The sequence below is a fragment of the Rhizomucor pusillus genome (assembly GCF_041956525.1).
Source record: "Rhizomucor pusillus strain CBS 183.67 unplaced genomic scaffold VTP01scaffold_16, whole genome shotgun sequence".
In the NCBI taxonomy this organism is placed as follows: Eukaryota; Fungi; Mucoromycota; class Mucoromycetes; order Mucorales; family Lichtheimiaceae; genus Rhizomucor; species Rhizomucor pusillus.
The window spans coordinates 305657-329975 of NW_027192158.1; the positions used below are offsets into that span (position 1 = coordinate 305657).

The 24319-nt window shown below is 45.6% G+C and overlaps 9 protein-coding genes across 9 annotated transcripts; 6 read left to right on the forward strand and 3 right to left on the reverse strand.

Annotated features, from left to right (window-relative positions):
* Positions 1 to 73: 73 nt before the first annotated feature.
* VTP01DRAFT_3364 (uncharacterized protein) lies at positions 74 to 1027 on the reverse strand (the record flags this gene model as incomplete). The annotated part of the gene is made up of 1 exon (XM_069381927.1): positions 74 to 1027. The coding sequence occupies one exon, from the start codon at positions 1025 to 1027 to the stop codon at positions 74 to 76; it is 954 nt and encodes a 317-aa protein (XP_069236522.1).
* A 479-nt stretch (positions 1028 to 1506) lies between these two features.
* On the forward strand, positions 1507 to 2771 carry VTP01DRAFT_3365 (uncharacterized protein; the record flags this gene model as incomplete). Its single annotated transcript, XM_069381928.1, has 3 exons — positions 1507 to 1822; positions 1895 to 2070; positions 2124 to 2771. The coding sequence occupies 3 exons, from the start codon at positions 1507 to 1509 to the stop codon at positions 2769 to 2771; spliced, it is 1140 nt and encodes a 379-aa protein (XP_069236523.1).
* A 194-nt stretch (positions 2772 to 2965) lies between these two features.
* Positions 2966 to 8943, forward strand: VTP01DRAFT_3366 (uncharacterized protein; the record flags this gene model as incomplete). The annotated part of the gene is made up of 21 exons (XM_069381929.1): positions 2966 to 3338; positions 3412 to 3806; positions 3864 to 3975; positions 4037 to 4700; positions 4756 to 4900; positions 4968 to 5138; positions 5196 to 5300; positions 5361 to 5515; positions 5577 to 5778; positions 5835 to 6335; positions 6392 to 6616; positions 6676 to 6810; positions 6876 to 6969; positions 7026 to 7186; positions 7267 to 7369; positions 7427 to 7591; positions 7653 to 7867; positions 7931 to 8108; positions 8170 to 8315; positions 8384 to 8670; positions 8733 to 8943. 21 exons carry the CDS (start codon positions 2966 to 2968, stop codon positions 8941 to 8943), a joined length of 4743 nt encoding a protein of 1580 aa, XP_069236524.1.
* Positions 8944 to 9493: 550 nt separating this feature from the next.
* On the forward strand, positions 9494 to 11496 carry VTP01DRAFT_3367 (uncharacterized protein; the record flags this gene model as incomplete). The annotated part of the gene is made up of 7 exons (XM_069381930.1): positions 9494 to 9619; positions 9692 to 9772; positions 9836 to 9931; positions 10086 to 10264; positions 10341 to 10456; positions 10516 to 11031; positions 11108 to 11496. 7 exons carry the CDS (start codon positions 9494 to 9496, stop codon positions 11494 to 11496), a joined length of 1503 nt encoding a protein of 500 aa, XP_069236525.1.
* Positions 11497 to 11745: 249 nt separating this feature from the next.
* Positions 11746 to 13453, forward strand: VTP01DRAFT_3368 (uncharacterized protein; the record flags this gene model as incomplete). Its single annotated transcript, XM_069381931.1, has 5 exons — positions 11746 to 11923; positions 11977 to 12382; positions 12485 to 12801; positions 12872 to 13205; positions 13264 to 13453. 5 exons carry the CDS (start codon positions 11746 to 11748, stop codon positions 13451 to 13453), a joined length of 1425 nt encoding a protein of 474 aa, XP_069236526.1.
* Positions 13454 to 13603: 150 nt separating this feature from the next.
* VTP01DRAFT_3369 (uncharacterized protein) lies at positions 13604 to 14397 on the reverse strand (the record flags this gene model as incomplete). Its single annotated transcript, XM_069381932.1, has 5 exons — positions 13604 to 13635; positions 13707 to 13888; positions 13973 to 14131; positions 14200 to 14258; positions 14347 to 14397. The coding sequence occupies 5 exons, from the start codon at positions 14395 to 14397 to the stop codon at positions 13604 to 13606; spliced, it is 483 nt and encodes a 160-aa protein (XP_069236527.1).
* A 1429-nt stretch (positions 14398 to 15826) lies between these two features.
* Positions 15827 to 17565, forward strand: VTP01DRAFT_3370 (uncharacterized protein; the record flags this gene model as incomplete). The annotated part of the gene is made up of 8 exons (XM_069381934.1): positions 15827 to 15987; positions 16074 to 16090; positions 16156 to 16242; positions 16306 to 16546; positions 16626 to 16697; positions 16756 to 16853; positions 16921 to 17268; positions 17333 to 17565. 8 exons carry the CDS (start codon positions 15827 to 15829, stop codon positions 17563 to 17565), a joined length of 1257 nt encoding a protein of 418 aa, XP_069236528.1.
* Positions 17566 to 17657: 92 nt separating this feature from the next.
* On the reverse strand, positions 17658 to 18302 carry VTP01DRAFT_3371 (uncharacterized protein; the record flags this gene model as incomplete). The annotated part of the gene is made up of 2 exons (XM_069381935.1): positions 17658 to 17923; positions 17984 to 18302. 2 exons carry the CDS (start codon positions 18300 to 18302, stop codon positions 17658 to 17660), a joined length of 585 nt encoding a protein of 194 aa, XP_069236529.1.
* Positions 18303 to 19313: 1011 nt separating this feature from the next.
* On the forward strand, positions 19314 to 24185 carry VTP01DRAFT_3372 (uncharacterized protein; the record flags this gene model as incomplete). The annotated part of the gene is made up of 12 exons (XM_069381936.1): positions 19314 to 19961; positions 20023 to 20565; positions 20630 to 20968; positions 21033 to 21167; positions 21232 to 21429; positions 21497 to 21952; positions 22013 to 22213; positions 22272 to 22511; positions 22570 to 23541; positions 23619 to 23918; positions 23987 to 24072; positions 24143 to 24185. 12 exons carry the CDS (start codon positions 19314 to 19316, stop codon positions 24183 to 24185), a joined length of 4161 nt encoding a protein of 1386 aa, XP_069236530.1.
* Between the last annotated feature and the right edge of the window lie 134 nt (positions 24186 to 24319).

Genomic DNA, 24319 nt, shown 5'->3' on the forward strand with positions numbered 1-24319 from the left:
CGTACAGAGACAGGAAATAATTATTATCATCGTTAGACATGTAGGGTACAAAATATACTACGGATGCTGCTGATTAACTGTTCCCATTTTCGTACTTTTCATCCGGAAGTGCACATATATCACAAGCCAGATTCCAGAACTTCTTGGCCTTGTCCATCCGTCGGGATTCTTCCGAGCTCTCCATTTTCTCGCGACGACGATAGAATCCGCTCGTGAGTTCGCTGCTGGTCGCATAATACAGGTAATCGTCGCTGCCTTCATCCTCGGAAGTAGCAAAAGACATGTAGCTTAGAACATACTTCATGAATAGCTGTAAAAGATAACTGTGGTGCCTGCTGAGAGATGTTGTCGGTACAAATCCAGGGCAGAAGGCGATGACTTGAATATTTTTCGACTGTATTCTCTCGGAAAGACAATATGCAAGCCAAAGCTGGGTGAGCTTGGAAATTCTGTAAAACAGTTGAGGGTCCCACACTCTATGTCCATCGAGGTTTTCCAAATCCACGCCGTTCGTGAGCTCCGAGATGTTCACAGATCGAGATCCGCGCACTTGTGGATCATGCAAGGACGAGGTGACAAACAAGATACGTTTTTCATCATCATCGTCATCATCCCCCGAGTTTGTCTCCATAATTGGCAAGAGCAGCATCGTCAGGTACCACGGTGCAACAGCATTCACGTAAATGGTCTTTTCAACGACGGGTTTGGTACCATCTGCAGGCAACAATTCCCGCTCAGGCAGTGAGCATCCAGCATTGTTGATGAGAATATCAAGGGGCAAGTTCAGGTTTTTGAAACTTTGCACCGCTTCCCGAACAGAATTCAGACCTGTTAAGTCCAATTGAATGGTATGAAGGCGTTGTTTTTGTTCATTGCCCAGATCCTGCGTGATCCATTTCGACGCAGACTGTAGAGTTTCAGCCGTCCGGCCAGTGATCACGACCGTGTGATCCTGCTGTAGGAATTTCCTCGCTGCAGCGCGGCCTAAGCCTGCCGATCCTCCCGTGATAAGTACCACTTTGGACATATAGACGTTGGTTGTTGCAAGAGAAAGGTACGTTTACGCGCGTGCGCGCGCAAATTATGCCAAACCCACTCTACAGTCTCCATTCGGCCCGCGGTCCGCACGCTGCCGACCCGTGGAAAATTGCAAGTCATCCAAAGTGGAAACCTTTACACTGAGCATTGCTTCTTGATTGAATTGTCACACAGGCATGCGTGTATTTCGCACCTGTATAATAGAGATAATGTTTGAACAGAGTCATCTAGTGTCAATCCTCGAGTGTTAGTAGTTATCATTATATCATAGGTTTGCTAAGGGAAAAAGAGTGATTAACTACACGAGAGAGGATTGTTATTTATTGGCATGAAAGTGTCTCCTTGCTCAGTGTGAGTGTAAACATGCTTCCAACGCATTTAGCTTGAATGGAGGCATCAAAGACGAATTGAATCTCAGGCTGGAGACAGCAGAGACTTCCTCACTTTTCATGGAACAGAAGTGACAAAATGGCGACACCAATTAATGATCTCGTAAAGTTTGAGCCACAAATCGCAGGCCACGATCGTTTGCTCCAGTTTTCCACGAACGACCTGATCGTTATTAAGCCATGCACCGAGAGAGAACATCGTTTCTACGAGGACGCGCAAAAGTACCCCGACTTTTCCAACTGGATCCCGGAATGTTATGGAACGTTGCGAGCACCGACGGAAAACGAGCTCAAGGTTCTGAAACAGGAAGGGCAAGTAGAGCCGGTAACGAATCTGGCAACTAGCTTGCAAAGAGATCACCGTGCCTTTGATTCGGATCAAAGGCCCTTGAATGATATCCTTTTTTAAGAACCAAACTCTTTTATGCGCAGTTTCTTTTTCTTCTTTCCTTAACAGATACGAACACAGCATCTATGCATAGAAAACATACTGTACGGATTTAAACGACCATGTATCATGGATGTTAAGATTGGATATCAACTTTACGAGGACGATGCACACGAAGCGAAAATGGAGAAGATGATAAAAAATGCAAAGGGAACAACTACGGAAACGATGGGAGTGCGGATATCTGGCATGAAGGTAAAAGGAGGAACCAATGGCCCTAATCCGGATAATTGAATGCCACTATTTAGACATACGACCCAATTCATTGTACATGGAACGTATATAACAAGGCATATGGACGCAGTCGAAGCAAGGACGATCTCGCAGATGCTTTCCTCGCATATTTTTTTCCTACATCTAAGTACTCAGGCGCAGAAGAATCACAGTGTTCAATCGTAAGGGACAAACAAGATAACGAGGATGACGGAACTGCTATCCGTAAACCCATTGCACCAAAGAAAATGAGATGGATTCTTGAATGCCTCATCGATGACGTGCAAGCTATTCGAGACTTCGTTGCTGAGCACCCGACGTTGCAGCTGATCGGTTCATCGCTGCTTTTTGTATACGAAGGCGATAGAAAGGCATCCGACGACACATGGAACAAGATGCTTGAAGAAGACCGCCGTGTGAAGGATGATGACAATAAGGGGAAAAAGAAACAGAATGCTGCTGGAGAAGCGGAAGAACAGGAACAAGATGAAGATGAAGATGAAAATATGCAGAAACTGTATGACGTTCGGGCTATCGATTTTAGCCACTCAAGATGGGATGTAAAGCGCACGCAGCAAGATCCAAAATTAGTAGAAGCACTAGATAATTTATTACAACTACTTGAAATTTGCCTTGAGCGGCAAAAACAAGAGAAGCTCAATACAATATCCAATAATTCTTAAAAGAATCATATCCATTCTCTACCATTGTATCACTGCTTGGATGCGATTGTACAATTACATGTTGCGCCCCTGGCGATTTCCATCTTAAGAAACAACGAGCGCGTTCCGACGCGCGCTCAGACGCGGTCACTTGAGATCCGCAATTTCCAGGTCCTGCGACTGTACTTTGGTGCACTCGTTAGAGCACGGATCATATGGTTTCACCAGTAGACAAGGAAGAAGACGTAGGACGGCGATTGCCAGACGATCCAGCATTGCAACCTTCAAAGCGAAGAAAGCTTGGTGATTTCCAGGAGCATCCTGGCAAAACGAATGCCATTGATCGTCCTTTGATGGATTCCAGCAGCGACGACGACGATGACGATGATAAACCGCTTACGCAACGTCGAGCGTTTATAAAGAGGAAGACTGACAGCACTAAAGAACTTTTGCAAGAGACAAGGTTTACATCGTCGCCTCCTTCTCAGGCTCCAGCAGCGGATCCTTCTGCTGAGCAGATCTCCATGTTGACTAAACGGAAGCGCCCGGAACCTGACCTTGCAGACAGCTTGCAAGAAAGAGGAGAAGGTATTTGTATGATTGTTAGGATTCAATGGAGAACACAAAGCACTGATAGATGCAACAACAATTATAATTTCAGCCTTGACGAACAAATTACTGGGATTTATCGACGCTATTTTCGATGACATAGAAAATGACAACCAAGAATCAGAATACCTCGAGAATGACGGGAAGGGGCAATCATATATACGAGTAACAGTCATGCGAAAATTGACTTCAATGGCGCTCAAGGTCGCTCAATGGAACGTCAAGGACAAGATGGATATGGAAAAACTTGGTGCTACAGTGAAGCTTATGGAACGTTCGAGCACACGCATCATGGAAACAAATCTTATCTCGGATTACTCGAAAAAATATCAAGGATCTCCTGAAGAGAGAAAGAATGTCACAAAGAGCTTGGAAGAAATTATCGTCGGCTTGGAGTCTGCTGTCATGATCTTTGAAATATTGTGTGCCTGGAAAATTGAAAAGCAGGCAAGTAATCATTTTCTGTATTGTTCACATACGACTCGAGTGTTAATATCCGAACAGTACGTTTCAGAAGAGCTCGTATTGACCTGCTTGCAAGCTGCGAGGTTCCAGCTCGAAAACACTGTATACCCTCTCATCGATTTGAGCGGCTCAGACGATGGTTCTGTTAATTGTAAGTCTGTCTGTAAAAGATGGAAGAAGAACATGCTTCAACATATTCATCATGTAACTAGTGAATGATGATACCCGGCGATTCCTCGTTACCGTAGAAACTACGCCGCCGGCCAGAAATCTATTGTCGAGCATGCTGCCGCTCATATCTCAACTATTTCGACGCACAATTCTACTGTTACTGCGCGATGAACTTAACGACCATGCAGTTATCGTCATGAGCTTCACGGCGATGAGTGTATTCTTCCACGATTACACCGAGTACAATCGATCATGCCTCGTCCGTAGCACAGCAGACGACACATCCGTCAATTACTACGAGCAGATGCGTTTTGTTGCCTTAGACGTATTGAGAACGCTGTTCAGCAGATATGCCCAGCACAGAAAATGGATATTATCTGAAATCTTGACGAGTCTGAATTCGCTTACAATGATGGATCACACTATAAAGCGCTATCGTCTTCGCAACGGTGACAAAATCCATGTTACTAGTGCGCTGCTTATGCATCTGGTGCAGTGCTGTTCATCTGCAGGCGAAATCGAGGATCACCGCCAATGGACACGGAAGTGGGATCTGCGGTACCAAAAGGCCAAAAAAGAGCAAGAACAAGTTCAGATAAAAGATCTTGACAAGAAACTAGCAGAACATGCCAGTGAAACCTGGAAAACTGGAATGAACGCTGCGAACCAAGTCATTGCATACTTTCTTGATTATTTGCTAACAAAGTAAGTTTTTCAAGTATCGAATGAATTTGATACGTTGCTAACAACTAGAATGTAGATGTAAATCGCGAAGAAAGGATAGCTACTCGGTTGGAGAGTATCGTTTGATCTTGCAAAATTTACTTGAGGATATACTTGCAGTTCTTGGAGATCCAGAGTGGCCTGCATCTGAAGTGATCATAAACTTGTTTAGCACTCTCATGGTATTTTGTTTAACCTTCCCCACCGACAGAGAACTGCCTTTTTATATTAACTGGGTATATACTGTAGATCGAAGCACTGGATGCCAAGAAATCGGATCAGTTCATAAAGACCTTTGCTATCGAATGGCTGGGCACCATTGCTTGCAGAATTCGACAAGGATACAAACAAGCCCAAGATGGCAATTCTATCTTGACGCCAGAATGGTTGAAACAACTCGAGTATAGATTGCCTAAAGAGGTAACGGCATGCTCTTGTTTCTCTCTCAATGCGCTTGAAACTAAAATGTGAAAACAGCTGAACGATACAGTATCAGCCCAAGAGGTGCGCCTGCTGGAACAATGTCAAATGAAAATCTGCGAGCATATACCGAGAGATTTTTCCACTATATCGCTGTTGCAGGTAGATTATATTTGTCGCATCTTCTCTGACTTGCATCGAAGGAACTAATTGAGTGTTCAGTTTCAAGCATCCGTTTGGGGTTATGAATACAGTTCTGCGAGAGAAAATGTTGACCAAGGTTCCTGCGAGACTACGGGATCGTTGTCAGAATCCACGCAACATTTCTGGCGTATCTGGCTTGGTGTGCCATGCACTGATCTTGAAATAGCTGAAAAGTATGCAACTCTAAATTGTTCCAAAAGTAAGATAATTCATCATCTAACTATATCTTCCTAGCTATGACTTTCCTGAACTGACATGGAGCGATCTTTGTCTGCTAAACAAGCTGCTAGCCGAGCGTCGCGCTCTACACAAGAGCTTCAACATGTTGCTAGTGAAGATACTGGATTGCTTCCACATGAACGTGGCGACGTACCGTACAAGGGCAGTTCGTGCGATTGGACATATCGGTGCAGCTACTCCAGGGATCCTTTCAGAGGTGAACTTAATGAAATCTATGTCGTGGAAGATCATATTAACCGACGTATTGTCCAGCCCCGCATTCGAAACCCAATTATTCAGAGAGTTTACGATGCATCGCCATCCGTACGTGATGCGGCCGTCGAAGTCTTGGCAATTTATCTATCAGGGCTTTCTGAGGTACCACGGAAAATATACGAAATCCTGAGCAAACGCATCATGGATACTGCTGTGAACGTGCGCAGACGCATGGTTAAACTTTTGCGTGACTTATTCTACAAGTGCGACGATCACGAAATCAAGGTGGATATCGTATCAAAACTTGTGCAGCGAACCAACGACAATGAGGTGACAGTCTGCGACTTGGCACTGAAAACGTGCCAGGAAGTCTTGTTTCAGCCATTCCATGAAATCGACAAGGATGGCGACGATTACTTTGGATATTCCTACGGCAACTCATCAAAAGCACGCAAACAAAAGATATCGGCGCTTACGAAAATCATCATGGATGCCGTCGCAAACTTGGACACGACGGTGTCGAATCAGACCAATGCCCTAGCGCAGCTCGTGCAAAAGGTTAGGATGGAACAAAATTCATCTTGTTTTCGATAATCACTCGAGCAAAAATCTAGACTGTCGACAATGCAGATCACAAGTTCCGCGCATGGTTTGAAAAGATATCGCAATGGATTGTGGATTGTCTTTTTGATCACATGCTGATGCATGACGAAAAGGGCGAAACTACAAAGTTTACTGCATGCTTGGTTACAATACACGCTTTCACAAAAGCATGCCCAGACCTTCTGCGAGAGACGCAGATATCAACTTTGCAGCCGTATCTTAGCATTACCAATCCTGTGAGTAACCTACTATATGCAATCGATATGAATGCTTTTGACTCACTCGGCATACAAAGAGCGATTGGCAAACTGCCAATTATGTGCTGAATATCTACAAAGAAGTGGTCCCACGTATTAAATACCACGATCCTGATTTTATAGCGTTGTTGGAGACTGTGTTGCTGCAGCTTATAAGCCGTAGTCCCTTGCAGGTAAGGACATAGATGGTAAAATATGTTGCTTACCAAGTTCTAAGCGTTGACGTTACCCTGCATAGATCGTAGACAAGGCAGTCTCTTGTCTCTGCGTTATCGTGGACGGAATTTCGCATCGTTATGGTTTACTCACTCGAATCCTTTCAACCTGTTCCAGTAAGTTCGATACGCTTTACCAATGGAATACACCCTTTTAAGTTTGTTCCCACTAGATAACCTGAAACAAGCACGGTCTTCAATGGAAAGTACCAAAAGTTTGGGTCGTCCTGAACCTACCATTGCTAAAGCATTACTTATTTGCGGCTCACTATGTCAAAATTTTGATTTTGACAGCAATGTGGAGGGAACTGGCACCCTGGACTTTCTGGAAAAGGTTAGTATAGATTAGAATGGGGGCAGTTCCGAGACTTGAGAATTTTTGCAAGGATTGTTGACAATGAGTTATCTATCCAGGATACTGTTGTAAAGCATATCTTTGATGCTGTATACTGGTTTGCTGATAACAGTGACCTTGATGAGTCGTCGATTGTGCGCTTGTCCGCATTGCAAGCGCTAGGTATGTATAGTATATACGATGAAGATGTATCTAGCCCGATTCACGTAATCCATATAGGTCATGTATTCGCCCGTCAACCAACACTCGTTACCACTGATGCAAGCATCCAGCTTATGGATACCATTTTTGAGCAAGGATCGTTGACGATTCAAATTAAGCTCATGAAAGTATATCAAATGTTCTTGGCGAACGAAGAAGAGCGGCTTGAAAAGAAAGAAGCAGGTAAGGATTATATATACAAGCATTCTCCTCTCTATCTGCGAGATTAACGCATAACCTGTAGCTGCTGGAAAGTCCTTGTTCAACAAGGTGATTGATGTCGAGACATTGCTTGGCTTGACTGAAGAATTTGCAGAGCTTGGCGTCAACGGGGCATTGATGCAACGATACCTGAAGAAAATTCTCCAGTGTGCAGTCTCAGACTCACGGGAATTATGCTATGCATCCTTTGAAGTCATCAGTATCATCATTTATCAAGGTCTCGCACATCCAGTGCTCGTATGTTTGGCAATATCTGGTTTTCAAGAGATTGTGTGATTTACTCACACCTGTCTTTCCCAGTGCATGCCTGCCATTTTTGCTGCAGAAACAAGTGCTGATCCCACCTTGCGCAACAAAGGTTATTATCTGCATCGATATGCTCATGACAAATACGGATCGCTGCTTTACAGTCTATTCCCTGCATGTATCAAGACAGCATTTACCTTGCAAAAGCTTTACTACGACCGACCCATCCGAGGTAATTCATTACCAGATCTATTGGCCGAGCTTCAATGATGCTAACAAGGAGGTCCATGTAGGATATGGCAGGAGAGGCGGTGACTCAAAAGTGGAGAGTTTGTTTACACTTCCATTCAGTATTATCAAGCAGAAGAAGAAACACAAGATGGACTTTTTAGCTGCACTTGTGAAACCATTCGACTTTGAAGTAACAAATACAGACGAGGTAATTTTCGATCGACGCAAGATACGTGTTGATATACGACTGACCTAATGTTTGTTTATTCTAAAAAGGTGGACATCCCTTTCCTCGCTTTTCTTGCCGACAACCTGGTGACGTTGGAATTCACAGAGCAGGAAGAAGCATTGTATATCCTTGGCGCCGTAGAGCGTATCCTTGCGATGGTATGCCCCGATCTTCTTTCACAGATTCAACTGGAGGCGAGGAAGAGTTTATCTTCACCTACGACGACAGACACTCCTGGCGCGGCTCTAGTCTCGGCTGCAAAGGCGGCGATGGCTATGTACATTTTAATACGAGTCAAGTCACTGATTATGGAGATATATGATATCTCTGAAAGGTAAGGCTGACTTCGAAAGTCGTTTTTGGTCACCATTTATTGTTACTCATCGATCGCACTAGTCTCCTTGAAGAGCATATATTGAACAAAAAGCAAAAACAGAAAGCGATTTCGCGAAATCTGGAACTGGATGAATTGGCTCCAGAGTGGGAGACCGAGCTGGAGTATCTAAAGACTCAACAGTTTACGATATCATCTGTAACCGATGCCTTTGACAAGTTTGAAAACTTGATGTCGGAAACGATGCCCATCGGCCGGGAAGCCGACTTGTAGATAAATCCAACAAATGCTAACAACATTGTACAAAGCCCAAAAAGAATATAAAGTATAAATTATATATATAATGTATTGCACAGCAGCAGCATCCTACGTACTCACATGCAAATGGTTACTTCTATATCGCCGGACATCCCAGAGCAATCAGTACTAGGCTAAAACTTGTGTCAATGTATCCTTAAATCCCATACTTGAAGCCGAAACTTTTTCTAGACAAATTTGCAATACTGGAGCTGTCATGGCATTACAGCACACAAGCTGGAGCAGTAAAAGGAACATGGAACCGATATCCTTTTCTGCATACCCGTAACCGTACCATGGATGGTTTTGGAAAAGTTTGCATTGCTATATCTCCCATTTTAATTATATTTTGACGTCTTGCTTGTCAACAAAGAAACAGCGGGCCCTCTTTTTTTTTTTCTATTTCCATTTTTATTTCATTTTTCGTGCACAGTATAGCAATATACACAAAATCCCCTATATTTTTTTCCTTCACAGCCGCATTATATCTATACTATATATTACATTTTCTCTGCCACTCATTCTCATGAAGAAGAGAAGTCAGCAAGATGAAGAGACTGCGAGCACAGTCATTGGCAATGACGATGAAAAAATGCTAGACCGGCTTCCAGACCCGGTCATCCTCGTCCCAGCACCATCTGAACAGAAACATGTATATACGAATGTAAAGGGAAAAAACGCAGCAGCAGCAGATGCACTGATTTTTCCATGTGGATATGTGTAGTTTTCAACGTTTCGAAAATGGTTCATACTCTTCATCGTCGCATTGCAAGGCTTCCTCGGGCCCTTGAGCAGCTCAATATATGTATGCGTGACGCACAATTAGCTATGTCTTACTAAACCACTCATGTCATCATCATCAACACAGGTACCGGCTATCCACGAAGTACGGAGATCGCTTGGAGTCTCGAGCACAGTCATCAATGCTACGATTTCCTTGTACGTCTTCACTCAAGGCATCGCTGTAAGCTTTCTCTCTCTGTTGCCTCTCTTTTTGTTTATTTACCTACTACCTACATATCTCTCTTTCTGTTACTTTCTTCCTCCACTTTAACCTTAATCCGTGTTCATTGAGAACTAAAAGAGATGGCAGGAATTGCTAACCAAATTTTGAACAGCCAATGATGTGGGCAGCACTTTCAGAAAGATACGGACGTAGACTCGTATACATCAGCGCCACTGTTCTCTACGTGGGCTCGACAGTCGGTTGCGGGGTATCGCCGAACATTGGGATCTTTGTAGTAATGCGGATTCTGCAATCTATTGGAGCTAGCGCCGCACAGGCTGTAGGTGCAGGGTAAGCAAATATGAGCCGAGTTTGTGGGAAATCCGGATGCAATCGCAACACGCTAAACTCAGGTTTACTACGCCAGGACTATCACTGATCTCTTCCCGGTGAAAGAGCGAGGCAACGCCATGGGTCTGTTCTTCCTCGGCCCGCTCATAGGGCCCGTTGTAGGGCCCATTGCCGGTGGCTACATCAACCAATGTATGTGAAAATAATAGAGATAGCACATAGTTACACTTATCTAATTAATTATCCCACAGACTTAGGTTGGCCGTATATCTTTTGGACGTTGGCAGGCATGGGTGGGCTGGTTCTCATCCTTATGCTATTCTTCTTGCCGGAGACTGCAGATCGACGACGCAACCCGCCAGAATCTATGCAAAAGACATTTATACGGCCATTCCAGTATCTATTGAAACCGGTTGTCATACTCGCATCAACGCCATATGCACTCGCATACGGCTTCATGTACTTTGTCATATCGAGCTTGCCGCACCAGCTAGGGTATCGCTACCACATGAACAGCTCTCAGATCGGTCTTTCGTACCTTGCAAACGGGGTTGGCAACGCAGTAGGGGCTGTGATCTCTGGCTACCTAGCCGATTGGTTCCTGCAAAGGAGTGCCGTCGGTGCTGATGCTGCAGCAACACGCACAGAAATGAGGCTAAAAGCCATGTGGTTAGCCATTGTGCTTCTGCCACTTGGTGATCTCATGTATGGCTGGTGTATCCAGTATCGAGTGCATCCCATCGCAGGACTTGGGGGACTCTTTATACGCAAGTATTTTTTGTTATACGCTGTTATCATTTTATTCTCGCCTGCTCACACTCACACACACCATCATCTATCTAGTCGGCGTAGGGGTCGGTGTCGTGCAGACACCCAGTAATACTTACCTGGTCGATGCATATCAGGGCTACTCTGCATCTGTTGTCGGTGCATCCAACCTTTTAAGAAGTACCTGTGCAGGACTGACTCCACTCGCTGCACCTGCATTGCTGCGTGCTATCGGAAACGGCTGGTCCATGACTCTCATGGCTATCATCAGTATTGTAAGCGGCGCATGTGTTTATCTCGTACAAACATACGGTGAACGATGGCGGGCTCTTCCAGATCAGGATAACCTTGCTTCTCTTCCTCCTCCCCACCTCACTTCACTCGATTCTCCTGCCGCCGTTGCTTCTTCCAACACTGCTGTTGCTGCATTGCATCGTGAAAAGGAAAACGATGCCTCCGTTTAGACCTTTCTCTCTTTCTTCTTATTTCTGTAAGCCTAAACAAACATTTCTCTTCTTTTTACACACACAAGCACACACACAATTTTTGTTTATTTCTTTGCTGTAACCCGTGTTCTGAAATACATACAAACATTATAGAGACAACAACATTTTTCATGATCCGCATTAATACCATTCTTCTTTTCTATTTTATTTCTCACTCTTTTATCGTTATCAAAACCAGATCCATTCCTTTAGGTTTTTGTTCGGACGATGAGACGTACACTTGCTCTAGCAGCATATTTACTAGCAGCTAGCTGTTCGCAGCACGTTTACGGTGCAGTGCTATCGGCAGGAACGATCACCAACGACACTGCAGAGAGCCCGCTACACATAATCAAGCTCAAGAACCAAAACCAGACATCGATGAGCAGCAGTGACGGGGGCACGTGTTGCATTTTTTTCTGCCTCGAATCATACTTGATTAACGCATATGTTTTTTAGGCTTTGATCCATTATCGTTCATACGCAAGCAATATGCGTTGTTTAGAATGAAGCAATTGTCTACAAGCTCATCGCCCCAAGGCGGCGCCGGTGCCGGTGGTGGGGTCGTGAGCAGCAGTGGCGGCAACGGTGTGGATATCTCGCTGGATACCATTCAAATCGGGCGGCAATATGCGGCCGTCATCGGTTCGTTTGATGCACCGTTCACCCAATACTTGCATAAACTTGATGCAATCGACTACGTCGAACCTAATCGAGTCTACAGGGTTGCAGCTGCTGTGCCTCCTACTACTACTACTATTACTGGTCAAAAGCTGCTCAACGTCTCAAGCTGGGGAATTGCTCGTGTCAACCAACGCGAGAAAGGAGATCTTTCATCGAGCACGTTCAACGATAACCTCGCTGGGTAAAAAAAGAAAGAAAAAAAGTCCATCCAGCAATTGATAATGATGGATCATTTACTTGCAATTATATGATTGTGTATTTCTCACTCACTCACATATTACAGCGAGGGCGTACATGTTTATATTCTTGATACCGGAATCAATATCCACCACCCTGACCTCGAAGGCCGCGCCGCCGTTGAAGCAAACTATATCAATTACGAGGAAGATGACGATTACTCTGGCCACGGTACTGATAAAAATATCAAAACTAAAATGATGTACATAAACCGAACCTTGACGTACGATAAAATGGACTTAGGTACGCATGTTGCTGGTACAGTGGCAGGAAACACGTTTGGCGTTGCAAAGAAAGCACAAGTGCACAGCGTCAAGGTTCTGGATCGCAACGGAGACGGCACCACTGTTGCTCTCATTAAAGGTAAAAAGACATAGATACTCACAAATCTGAGGTATATACAAAATTTACTCAATAAGTCCAATACCAATAGCCATCTCGCACGTCAGCCAAATAGCTCGCGAGGGCAAGAGTATCATAAACCTCTCGTTAAGTGGCCCGCGCTCGCAAGCAATCGATGACGCGCTGGCAACCGCAGCCAACGAGCACCGGATCCCTATCTTCGTTGCAGCAGGCAATTCGGCTGACGATGCTTGCCAGTATACACCGTCCGCGAATCCGGTCGTGTTCGCTGTGGGTGCTTCCACGATAGACGACGAAGTTGCCGATTACTCGTCGTTTGGGGAGTGTGTCAGGCTGTATGCTCCGGGAACAGGGATCACCAGTGCCTGGCTTGGTCAGGATAACCATACAATGGATGGAACAAGGTAAAGGATGTCAAGCGAATGGGAAACAACAATTTATTCACTCCTTTGTTTTATCTAGCATGGCCAACCCGCATGTCACCGGCATCGCTGCCTTGTTGATGGGTCATCACGAGTTTAACGATGTTCAAGAGCTTTACGATACCCTCCAAGCTCTGGCAACAAAGAACGTGCTCAAGATGCCCGCTGCAGCCCAAGGTGTAGAGAACCACAACCTGCTGGCATACACAGGCATTGAGGCTCTTGGATAGTTTACTGTAATGCAATAGAAAAACATCAGGATCATTGCAGCTTATCAAACTGCAAAAATCCCCTGGTCCCCCACAGAATTATAAAACATGAAGAAGCAGCAAAAACACAATGCGCATTTTTCCATTTGTTGATTTATTTACGTGCATCTATTAAGCAGTGAAGTTTCTCATGGGGAAGTTGGCTAAGACAAAGTAAGCAGGTCAGTCAACTGATCCATCTCGCCACATCAAAAACTCGACTGTGTATACTTACGATCACCAGGGTGGATGAAATCCTCAGATAGCTTCCATTCCATCTTACGGCCCCAGTTGGGGGTAGGTGCTGGGTTCTCCTTGCTGAACAAGGTACGGTTGCTGAGGACTTGTACGAGAGGTTTCTCCTTGGTCATGGTGGCAGGTGCAACATCCTGGCTGTCAGATTGCGAGGGAGGCAGGCTGTGATATATACACGTGATTGTCGTTTAATAAGAAATCGTTGCCAGATGCGGCTACTGTGCGTATCTAGAGTGAATGGCTCACCTTGCTTGGACAGAGGCGCCCTCCAACAAACCAGCAACCTTGCTCTGGGTGTAGACAGCGAGGCGAGGGTAGTTGCGACGCACGTCACGTTGGAAGTAGTAGTTGTTGGCGACGTTGGATGCAGGAGTCTTTGGGTACTGGTACTTTTCGGGGCGAGTACTGGATATATATATCTCTAGTTGGTATATCTATCACATACTATAGGACTATACAATGGCGATATTTACCCAGGAGCAGGTGTACGGAACTTGCCTACGACAGGCATACCGTCTGTAGAGAGAGGGTTCTAGCAACAACCGGTGCCGTGAGTATCCACTTTGTTTGCCAGTCTTCGGCTAGATGCCATTAATCGACACGCGCAATTCGATCCTTACCACTGAGAAGAACTTTTTAACCCAAGCCCAAGTTTTGGAATTCCACGACATTGTGTTGCTGTGCCCAAGATAATGAGAAGAATGTGAGATTTGTGTACCATTTGTTTCGACGGCATTGCCCTGGTTCGGCCACTGCTCATACCTTTGTTGGTTTCGAGAAATTGAAGGCTCAGTTATTTGCACTGCCTATCATATTTACACCATCCCAGTCACTGCTGGGTATGAATTGTGTTCATCTTAGTTTTTATACAGTTATATGAATCTGCTTGTCACCACCCCATACAACTGATTTTAATGCATCTGTGTCAGCCTACTGATCCTAAGACACCAATCCAGCAATTATCTAAATTTTAGCTATGATTTCGACGTCTCAAAGTAACGGGGCAGCAACACAATATACTATCGTTCAGTCAAGCTTATCATGAATTGCCAAGAGGGTAACATGAGTGATGGGTATATAATATTATGGCATACAGGATAGACAGGATTGGTATAAAAACCTTAACGTGGTTTCTATATAGCTTAAAAAATGTCCTCTGCTTGCGTCGATTCTGCTTCTTCGACCTGCCATAGGATTGTCAGCGTATGCACCTTGTCTTCGTCATACAACTCGTCGCTCGTGCTTCAGACAGCTTTCCAGCAGAGTCGATAGTTGAACGCGGGTGTTCCCACATCTAACAAACATTGATGAAGGAGCACCTTGACGCCTTTTCGATGCTCGTGTTCAATAGCAAGACGGAGACGTTTGCACCGTTCGTCGGCATATTCCTTTAGATATCTTGAGCCGAAAACTAGATATCACTCCAATCGAGAAAAATATAGCGGGGAGAATTGCGAAGACAATAGTTAGCAATAAGCGGGAACATGTTGTTTGTACCCTCAAAAGGAGCATCATCAGCTCGAGGATCGCTTATCCTCTTAATGACTTTAATAATGGCAGCGACAATGATGAGACCATAAGAAACGTTGATTAAAACTTGAAAGAATGTAAGAAACTTGAAAAGTGGGCGAATAGTCCCGAAATAGGTGTGCAAAACCCAGGGTGGATGTCCGTATGCAGAACGTACAAGATGTTGCACAAACTTTCGGTTCATGTAATCCTTGGTACTTTTTACTGTTATGCTGTGAGCCTCCCTGTTGCCCAAGAGAATGACCATCAGCTGCAATGCTTTTTAAGCGAAATCCAGCATTTCTAAGCCTAAAACTTGTCGCTCCACGGATTGGATACGTATGCTATTTATAAGAAGTTCAAACGTTTCTCCTCAGAGCACCCTGCATTGTGGTGATATGTGCTATTGCAATTAATTCAAGAATCTCGGTACTATGCGTATTTCGGCGTGAGTAATCAGGTGAGGAGCAGCAGGTGCAATCCAAGCATTCGGTGCTGCTCTCCTGATCTTGGATTTCCGACGAATGACGATTTTGGAAACTTGGAGCTTCGGTTGGTTTCCCTTTCTCATTGTTCCTGCAACAACGAAACATGTCAACCACCGTAGCTGCTCCAATCCCCCATCCCGGCCTTGAAGGTGTTGTCAACACCGAAGAACTCAAGCGACAATGCCCTGCTTTTGCGTCTGGCTGTCCTTATGCCAAGTTGCAAGTTGACGGCCATGGTGCCAATCTCGGTGATCTGTCGAAATGGTAAGTCAAGTGGAAAAGAGAGAGAACGCTGTTGGACAAACTCGTCGGCAGTATATTTTAACGCTGTTCTACTTTATATATTCTAGTCCTGCTTTCCAGCAAGGTAAGAATTATCATTGATTGATTATCTTTTCGTAGAATTCTTATCTGATGAAAACTTTCGGGCAGGCTGTCCTTTCTCCAACAAGGATAAGGACGAGGTCCTTTCTCTTTTCTCTCAGATCCCCAGCGAGCATCCGCCCATCGATATCAGAGGTATATTAAACACTACTGTAATGTTAGTCGGCTAGCCGATGTTTCTAACGCTTGTAAATGCAGAGATTTCCACGCAACCCGAAGGCGCTATCCTTGCTCAACTTCTCAATCAATTCTTGACCGGTGCACAGCTAGAAATTTTCTTCCCTGACATGAAGGACACGACGCAACATCAGATCCACACTGCAACCAGAGAGGAAAAGGCAGTCGAGGCAGAGCTGCTCAAGGATCCTCAACTCGCTGCCGCTATGCGCGAAGGCACAATGGCAGCTCACAAAGCTGCAGAAAACAGCGTTTTCACAAAGTATGCTTTTTTCTTTTTCTCAATTGCGCGGAAAATCGATGCAGAGAGAAAAATCTAACGGCAAATGTCTCCGTCCCAGGCGATTCTTGAAAGGCGAGATCAACAAGGACGAATATGGTCGATATATCAATTCTCTTTACTTTGTATACAAGTAAGCGAAACAGTAACTGGGTAATGCAATCCTTTGTCGCTAAACCTTTTATGTAAAGGTCCATGGAGGAGCTTTTGGACAAGCATCAGGATCATCCAGCAATCAAGCCCATATATTTCCCACACGAATTGAAGCGGGTTGACGCTCTTTTGCGAGGTACGCAACCGTTTTAGATATGGAAATGCGAATATTTTATTTTTCTCACACAAAATACTATAATCAGATCTTGAATACTATTACGGAAAAGACCGAGTTGCTGAATTGACGAACCCTTCAACAATGACACCTGCTGTCAAGGAGTACGTCGAAGCGATGGAATTCGCATGCACAGTCAACCCAGGATTGCTGGTCGCGCACAGCTACTCGCGTTACCTCGGTGACTTGAGCGGTGGTCAGATCCTGGCCAAGAGACTCAAGAAACACGTGTTGAAGATATCGGAGGATGACGCTTCCTGGGATTCGGATGAGGGACTCGCGTTTTACCGGTTCACGAACATCGGCAATCAAAACGAGTTTAAATCTATTTACCGAGAGCGCCTCAACGATGCTCCCGTCGATAGAAAAACACGAGGTAAGGAAAAGAAGCTAGTTGAAGGAAAAAAGCCATAGACAGACAGAATCTGATATTTCTGTAGACTTGATCGTTGCCGAGGCAATCCGCTCGTTTGAATTGAACATTGGCGTGTTTGACGAAATTCAAAAACTTTCACAGGAACACAAGCTTGTTCCTGCTAACGACAGCAAAGCCGCTCCGGTTTCTTCTTCGTCGTCATCTGCTGCTGCGTTGACTCGCTGGTCCGCTGTCATTGTAGCAATTAGCGCGGTTGCTGTTGGCGCCACCCTTTACTATAGAGCGCGCAAGCCGTAATAATGTCATTTTCTTCCCTTTTGCCGTCTCCCTCCTCCCATTTTTATTATCGCTCGCCACTTGACTTCCTTCTGTAAATGTCTCGTTTGTTTTTATTTTTGTTTTTGGTGTAAACCGAAATAATAATAGGCAGCCACGAGCGCCAATGTCATTACTGCTGGTACGAGATCCATTTGAACGACAAAGTAGACCCAGATAGTAGCCAGACCTGGAGCGCGCATCATCTGGCCTAGGGACGGCGAATTCCGCAGCGTGTACATTAAAAAGGAACCCGCCAGGACTGACCCGAATGCCATGATTATCTGAACAATACGTTTCTCCTTGTGCCGGTTCGTTAAGTAAATAATAGGAAACAGCGCTAATTCCAAAATATGAGTGCTCCTGGTTTTTTTAATGCAAAGGTTGGCGATCTTTTTACCTGGCGCAGACTTCACAGCGCGAATCAGTAAATCCATATATGACCATGGCTCGCTGTATTGGACCTTGACAGTAATGTCAAACGTGCCTAGCAACAATCCAAAGGGTATCGACAGAAAGATCGCTTGCCATATATAGACGGCGGTGCTCGTTCGCTCTGCTTTGAGCTCTGCTTCGCGTCGCTTGACTTTTTTCAAAAGACCGGCTTGCTCCATCAGGCGCAGTTTCTCAGATTCAGGAATGTTGTCGTCTTTTTGCTTCTGCTGCTTCTGCCGATCGGGTATACGATTGATGAGTGGTTCGGCTGATTTCTTTGGCATGGTCGATTCAGTATATATGCAATTAAAAAAAGGATACAAGAATGTGGATTAAAGGGGGAGACTGAGAATGAAATTACCCTCCTACTCTTCATCAAAGCTGTCAAAAGCCTAAGCTCGCACAGTAGTTTCTGATACAAATTATCAATCGTATGTCCGTAAAGATGGGGGATCAATGGTGGAGCAAAATTGCAAGCACGTATATGTAGATTGTGAAAGAATCAAAAAGGGCAGCAGCAGACAACAAAGTACTACTCGAAACTGCCGCGCTGAATGCTGTCTCGTACGTAGCTGATGGTTGTACAGCGAGTAGCAACAGCAGCAGCAGCGAATAGCCATACACTAACTCTCATCCATCAAATGGGTATATGGGCAAGGATGTTACCGCTCCTTTCTGCAGTAGCCTGTTGTCATCAACGGACTGGAAGCAGTAAAAGGTGAAGAACGACAGGATGTCACACAGTAATGGTGGATTTAAACGTTAGTGTAACGGCTCAGAGGTCCGCTTAAGTTTGTTGTCAAAAAAAAAAAATGCACATTGCGGATGTTGCTGGTAGACACAGCAGCTAATCTTTTGCAGCAAGCATGGATCGGGTAAAGTAGCAATATCTTAACAAAAATGGCGGGTCGGCATTGACACCGATCGTCGATCTATTGGACCGATAACAACAACAGCAGTTGGGATATCAATGATCCCCGCTGCTGGTAAAGCCTGCTGCTGATTACATGTTCAAGGAGTGCACCTAGGATGCTCATTATTTTGCATCGGTGATCTGAAAGTATATCTGCATTGGAAGGAATGGCCGAGGAAGGATGGAAATGCGGGCCTGTCGTCCAATGAAACTGCTTGACGCGGATCCCGCCCGCATGTGTATCCTTTGGACCTAAAAAAATGGCACCTCACTTTTTTTCTTTTTTCTTTCTTCTCTCTCATCTCGAATCGTAACAGGCTGGTATGTCCAGTTGCTAAGCAACGCAGTATGCTACGTTACTCAGACCGGTTTGTAAGCAGTTATGACTCAAGACACACCGACTTCCACCACCGCCACCCGCAGAACCAGAGTGTCGTCCCTGGCGGCGGCTGGAGTTACAACCACCCCAACTGCAGCAACGCCTGCCGTCACTAGACGAACTACCACGACGACGAGTGCTACAGCCGCAAAGACAACACCGACAACCGCCTCCAGCACGTTGAAAAAGACAGGAACGACGACGACGACGGCAGCAGCAACTCGCGCCACCGCCGCTCGCTCTGCGGGAATAGGAACAACGACCACCACCGCGTCTGCCACCCGCGCGACAAAGACACCAGCACCCAGGACAACGGCGTCAGCCGCCAAATCACCCGCGTCGTCGCCAAGCCGGACGAGCAGCACAGCAAGCCGGCCGTCGACAGCAGCAGCAGCATCGTCCACGCTCAGTCGTCGCGCAACAACCACGGGAACAACATCCTCCTCCAGGGTAACTTCTCCTACCGCTTCCTCCGCTGCTGCTGCTGCTGCTGCTCGGAGGACGTCTGTGGTTGGATCCACGACAGCCAGTCGCAGAGCATCTGTGGTGCCAAAAGCTACCGGGGTAACGACTCCGGCTACAGGCCTAGTGAACGGAACCCGACCATCATCAGCAGACATGACGGCAGAGCTTAAGAATTTGAAATCACTGGTATATCACGTGTTTTGGGGGGGAAGATAAAAAATTAGTTGCCTGACAATAATGATGATAGAACGAGGAAATGAAGGCCAGCTTGGCTGAAAAGGAACAGCTCTTGACGGCCAAGGAAGCCGATCTAACGGAGCTTAGAAAGAAGCTCAGCGAGGTTGAAAAGGAGTTGGAGGAGCAGCAGCAAAAGTCATCAGCAACGGAGATTCAAGCAGCAGCACCAATAGAGGGACAAGAGGATAAAGATGATGATAATGAACAGCAACAAGAAGAAAATGATACCTCCTCCGATGCCGCCAACAGCAACAAGGAAATCGACGAGCTGCGTCGAGAAATCGAGACGCTCAAGAGTGAATTAAGCAAGGCTCAAACCGACGCGGAGGAAGCGCGCAAAGAGGTGGAGCAGATAGCAGCAACAACTGAAGAAGAGAAGGCTACGCTGCTGCGCGATCAGGAAGCTATAGCCGAGAAATTGAGAGAGAACACTGAAAAACTCCGTGAGAAGCTCGAAAAGGAAAAGGAGGCACTGCAGGCGCAGATGCAGGAAAAGGAAGCTGAGATTGCAAAACTCAAGAAGGATATGGACAGCATGCGCGAAAGCATCCAGGTTCATTCGCGAATGTTGCTTCTACACGTTATGTGCAGTGAATGCTAAATCAGATACATTGTAGGATATGCACAAGTCGCATCAGGCGCGTCTCACCAGTATCACCAACCAGCTCAAGCAGCAACATGCCGAGCAAATGGAGGCGCTGACTGCAAAGTATGAGCAACAGCTGAAAGAGCTGCGGCAAACAGGCAGCAACAAGACCGATGCACAGGACGACGCCGCTGAGAAACAACGGCAGGAATTGGAAGAGAAGATCGAGGCAATGAAAGAAGAAGCAAAACGTATCACTGCGACCTACGAAGAGAAGATCAAGAAACTGAGTGACGATCATGAAAAGCAGATTGAAGAAATTGAAAAACGGCACAAGAAACAGGTTGAAGAAATTGCTGCTTCGCTGAGGGTATGCGTGCCTTGTTATCATTGGGATTAATAGGCCAAAAATAACATTGTTGGTATTGTTGTAGGCCGAAATCAAGGAGCTGCAGCAGTCGCACAACTCTCGCATCCAATCCATCAATGCAGAGCATGACGTGAAACTCGAACAAGTCAAGCAAGCTGCAAGCAAAGAAGCAGTGGAAAAAGTGCGCGTGGAGATCGAGGCAAGTTAGCTTTATAATACATACATTTTTACACCTATACTAATGGTTTTTATAATGCTTGCAGACTGCTTGTCGATCTCAATATGAGCAAGAGCTGGAAAAGGCCAAGGCTGAGCATGCCGCTATTCTAGAAAAGATAAAATTGGAGCAGCAAAGCGCATCTGATCAAGCCGGTGTCCTTCAGACAGAATTCGAAAAGAAAAAGAAATCGCTGATGGAAGAGTTTGAACTCAAATTGGCACAAGAAAAGGAAAATGAAAAGGTACATAGCGACAGAGATATAGAAAAACCGGGGAACCTGGATAGGTGAGGCTAACATTTATAATCAGTCTCGCGTCGAAGCAGAATACAGTGAAAAGATCAAGGCGCTTGAAAAAAGACACGCTGCATTGGTTGAGCAAAACGCGAGCCAATCCAAAGCCGAGCTAGAAGAACGCATTGCAGATATTGAAAAGAAGCACGCGCAAGCGATCGAGGAACTGAAAGCGGACCATGAAGCAACGCTAAAGACGGCTCAAGAAACGGGTGCCAGCAACTCGCTTAAAGAGTTAGAGTCAAAACTAAATGCCGAGTTTGAGAAGAAAATGGAGCAGCTAAGATTTGGTCACCAGCAAGCACTGGAGCAGATGGAGATGCACCACCGCACGCGGTTGGAGCAGCTAGAAAAGGATCTGCAGGAGAAGGCAGCTCAGCAAGAGCAAATGGCGGAACAGCACCGCCAAGAACTCGAGAAACTCTCGGGCGAGAAAGATGGAAGTCTGGAGCAGATCAAAAAGGAAGTCGAGGTAAATGCGGTGTAATGACTGATCCAACATTGTCCGCACTTTAGCTAACGAATAAAGTAGATGGCCATGAAGGATATCCATGCAAAGGAGATTGAGCGGTTAGTAGCTGAGCATGAGTCAAAACTCAACGAGGCCAAGCTAGCAAATGTGCGCCAGCGAGATCAAGAGCGCGAGGTACTTGAAGCCGAGCACAAGGCTCGTCTGGAGGAATTGCAAACAGCGCACGCAGAAGCACTTGCAAGGGCTCAGCAGGAAGCAGAGGTACATATACACAGAAACACATAGATAAATCAAGGCTATAAACTGATCAATGATTCAGCAAGCTGTCAAGCAACAAATAGAAGAGCAGATCAACAAGTTGAAAGAAGAGCATGCAAAGGAGATCCAAGCTGCTAGACAACGAGAGGATGAGCACGCTAAAGAAATCGAAGCTGCAAAGAAGCGACAAGCTGAGCAGGACGAGCGTTTCAAGGAGCTCGAGAGTTCTCATGCGCAAGCATTGGCAGACTTGCAAGCCAAGCTCAACAGCGATACTGTGCAGCAGTCTGTAGAGATAGAGGCAAGTTGGATGTATAATATCTATGAGCAAATAGGTGTATATAACCTGAATGTCACAGGATTCGCTCAAAAAGAACCATCAATTGGAGCTTGAGAAATTGCAAAAGGAGCACGAAGCAGCTCTTGAAACCTTGAGAAAGGAAAAGGAGGCAGCTTTGCAAAGTACAGAAGCCAAGATTCAGTCGCAACTGGAGAGAGCACGCGCAGAAGCAGAAGCATCGCTAGCTGAAACCTATGAGCAGCAGATCAAGGATTTGATACAGACACACGATGCTGCGAAAGCGCAGCTGCAAGAGGAGCTCGATCAAGCGCGCCAGAAGCACAGTGAGTTGAGTGCCACGGCTGATCAGGAAAAGAAGTCTCTGGAGCAGTTATACAAGGAAAAGTTAGCAGTCGCCGAGAACAAGAGCACGCTCGATGAGCAGAAGCTTCGCGAGGAGATTGAGGCGCAAGTGCAGAAGAATATGGAAGATGCTTGGGCGAACTTGAACAAGGAGCACGAACAGAAACTGCAATCGATGGAAAAGAAGCACGCGGCTGACATTGATCTGCTCAACAAGCAGCACTCGGATACTGTGCAGATGCTGCAAACACAGCTTGCAGGCTCGAATGAGCTTGTAACCAAGTTAAAACAGGAAGCTGAGGATATCCGTCAAGAATACGAAGAGCGGTTAAAGACGCTTGAGGAGAGACACTCTAGCGCGATTGCGACCATGCAAAAGCAGCTCAAGGATAGCGAAGAGTTGCACAACAAGGACAAGGAAGCACTGCAAGCGCAGATGGAGCAAGAGCGGCAAAGCGCAAAACGCAAGGAAGCCGAGTTGCAAAAAGTAGCGAGTGAAGTGCAGCAGCTTCGGGACTCTGTGGATAAGGAAGAAGAATTACGGGTGCTCAAGATCTCGTATGACAAGATGCTCAGTGCCAAGGATAAAGAAATTGCCGAGGTTGAAGAGCGTCTGCGCGAGGCGTTGGCGGCTAACAACACGGTAGCTCTGGAAGGCAGCAAGCAGGAACTTGAGGCCACGTTGGAGGTAAAGCATCCAGTTGTTGTTGTTGTTGTTGCTCGTTAGTAGGAAGCAGGAGGATTGTCACTAATGATATTTTACAGCGCACCAAGGTCGAAGCTGAGCAACGGCTGCAGACGATTGTCGCACAGCATAAAAAGGAGATGAAGGTTCTTCATGAAACGCACCAAAAACTTCTAGACATGAAAGACAAGGAACTAGAAGAATACTCGTATCGACTGCGGTCGCTGACCAGTTCGCACCATAAGGATCTCGAGAGTCTGCACCAAGCACAGAGAACCAAGATTGCGGAGCTGGAGGCCGAGAACAGAAAGAGGGAAGAAGAATTAAAGTCAAAGGACATGGAGATGCGTTGGCTGGAGTCTGATGCGGAGGCGCATGAGGTTTGATATTTTTCCATACTTGGAATTAAAAATAATAACGCTAATTTAAGACACACCACTCACACCAGGCAAAGCTAAAAGATCTCGAGAAGGAAAACACACGTTTGCGGGACGAAGCGGAGCAATTGAAGAAGGAAAACGTCCAGATGCTAAAGTAAGTATATAGCAGAACAAGTCACGGAAAATCAATCGTTGTTTGACACCTTTTTTCTCTCTCTCTTTAGCTTGATAGACAAGATGCAGAGCAACTTGAATGGCTTAAACTAGAAAGGACACCAACAACCTTAACTTTATATAAATGCTCATCGTCGCCTCCTCCTCTCTTCATATATAGTAATTTTACCAAATTAAAAATTAAAATAATACCTCATCATCGTCACTCGGAACGGGTATGGCAGATG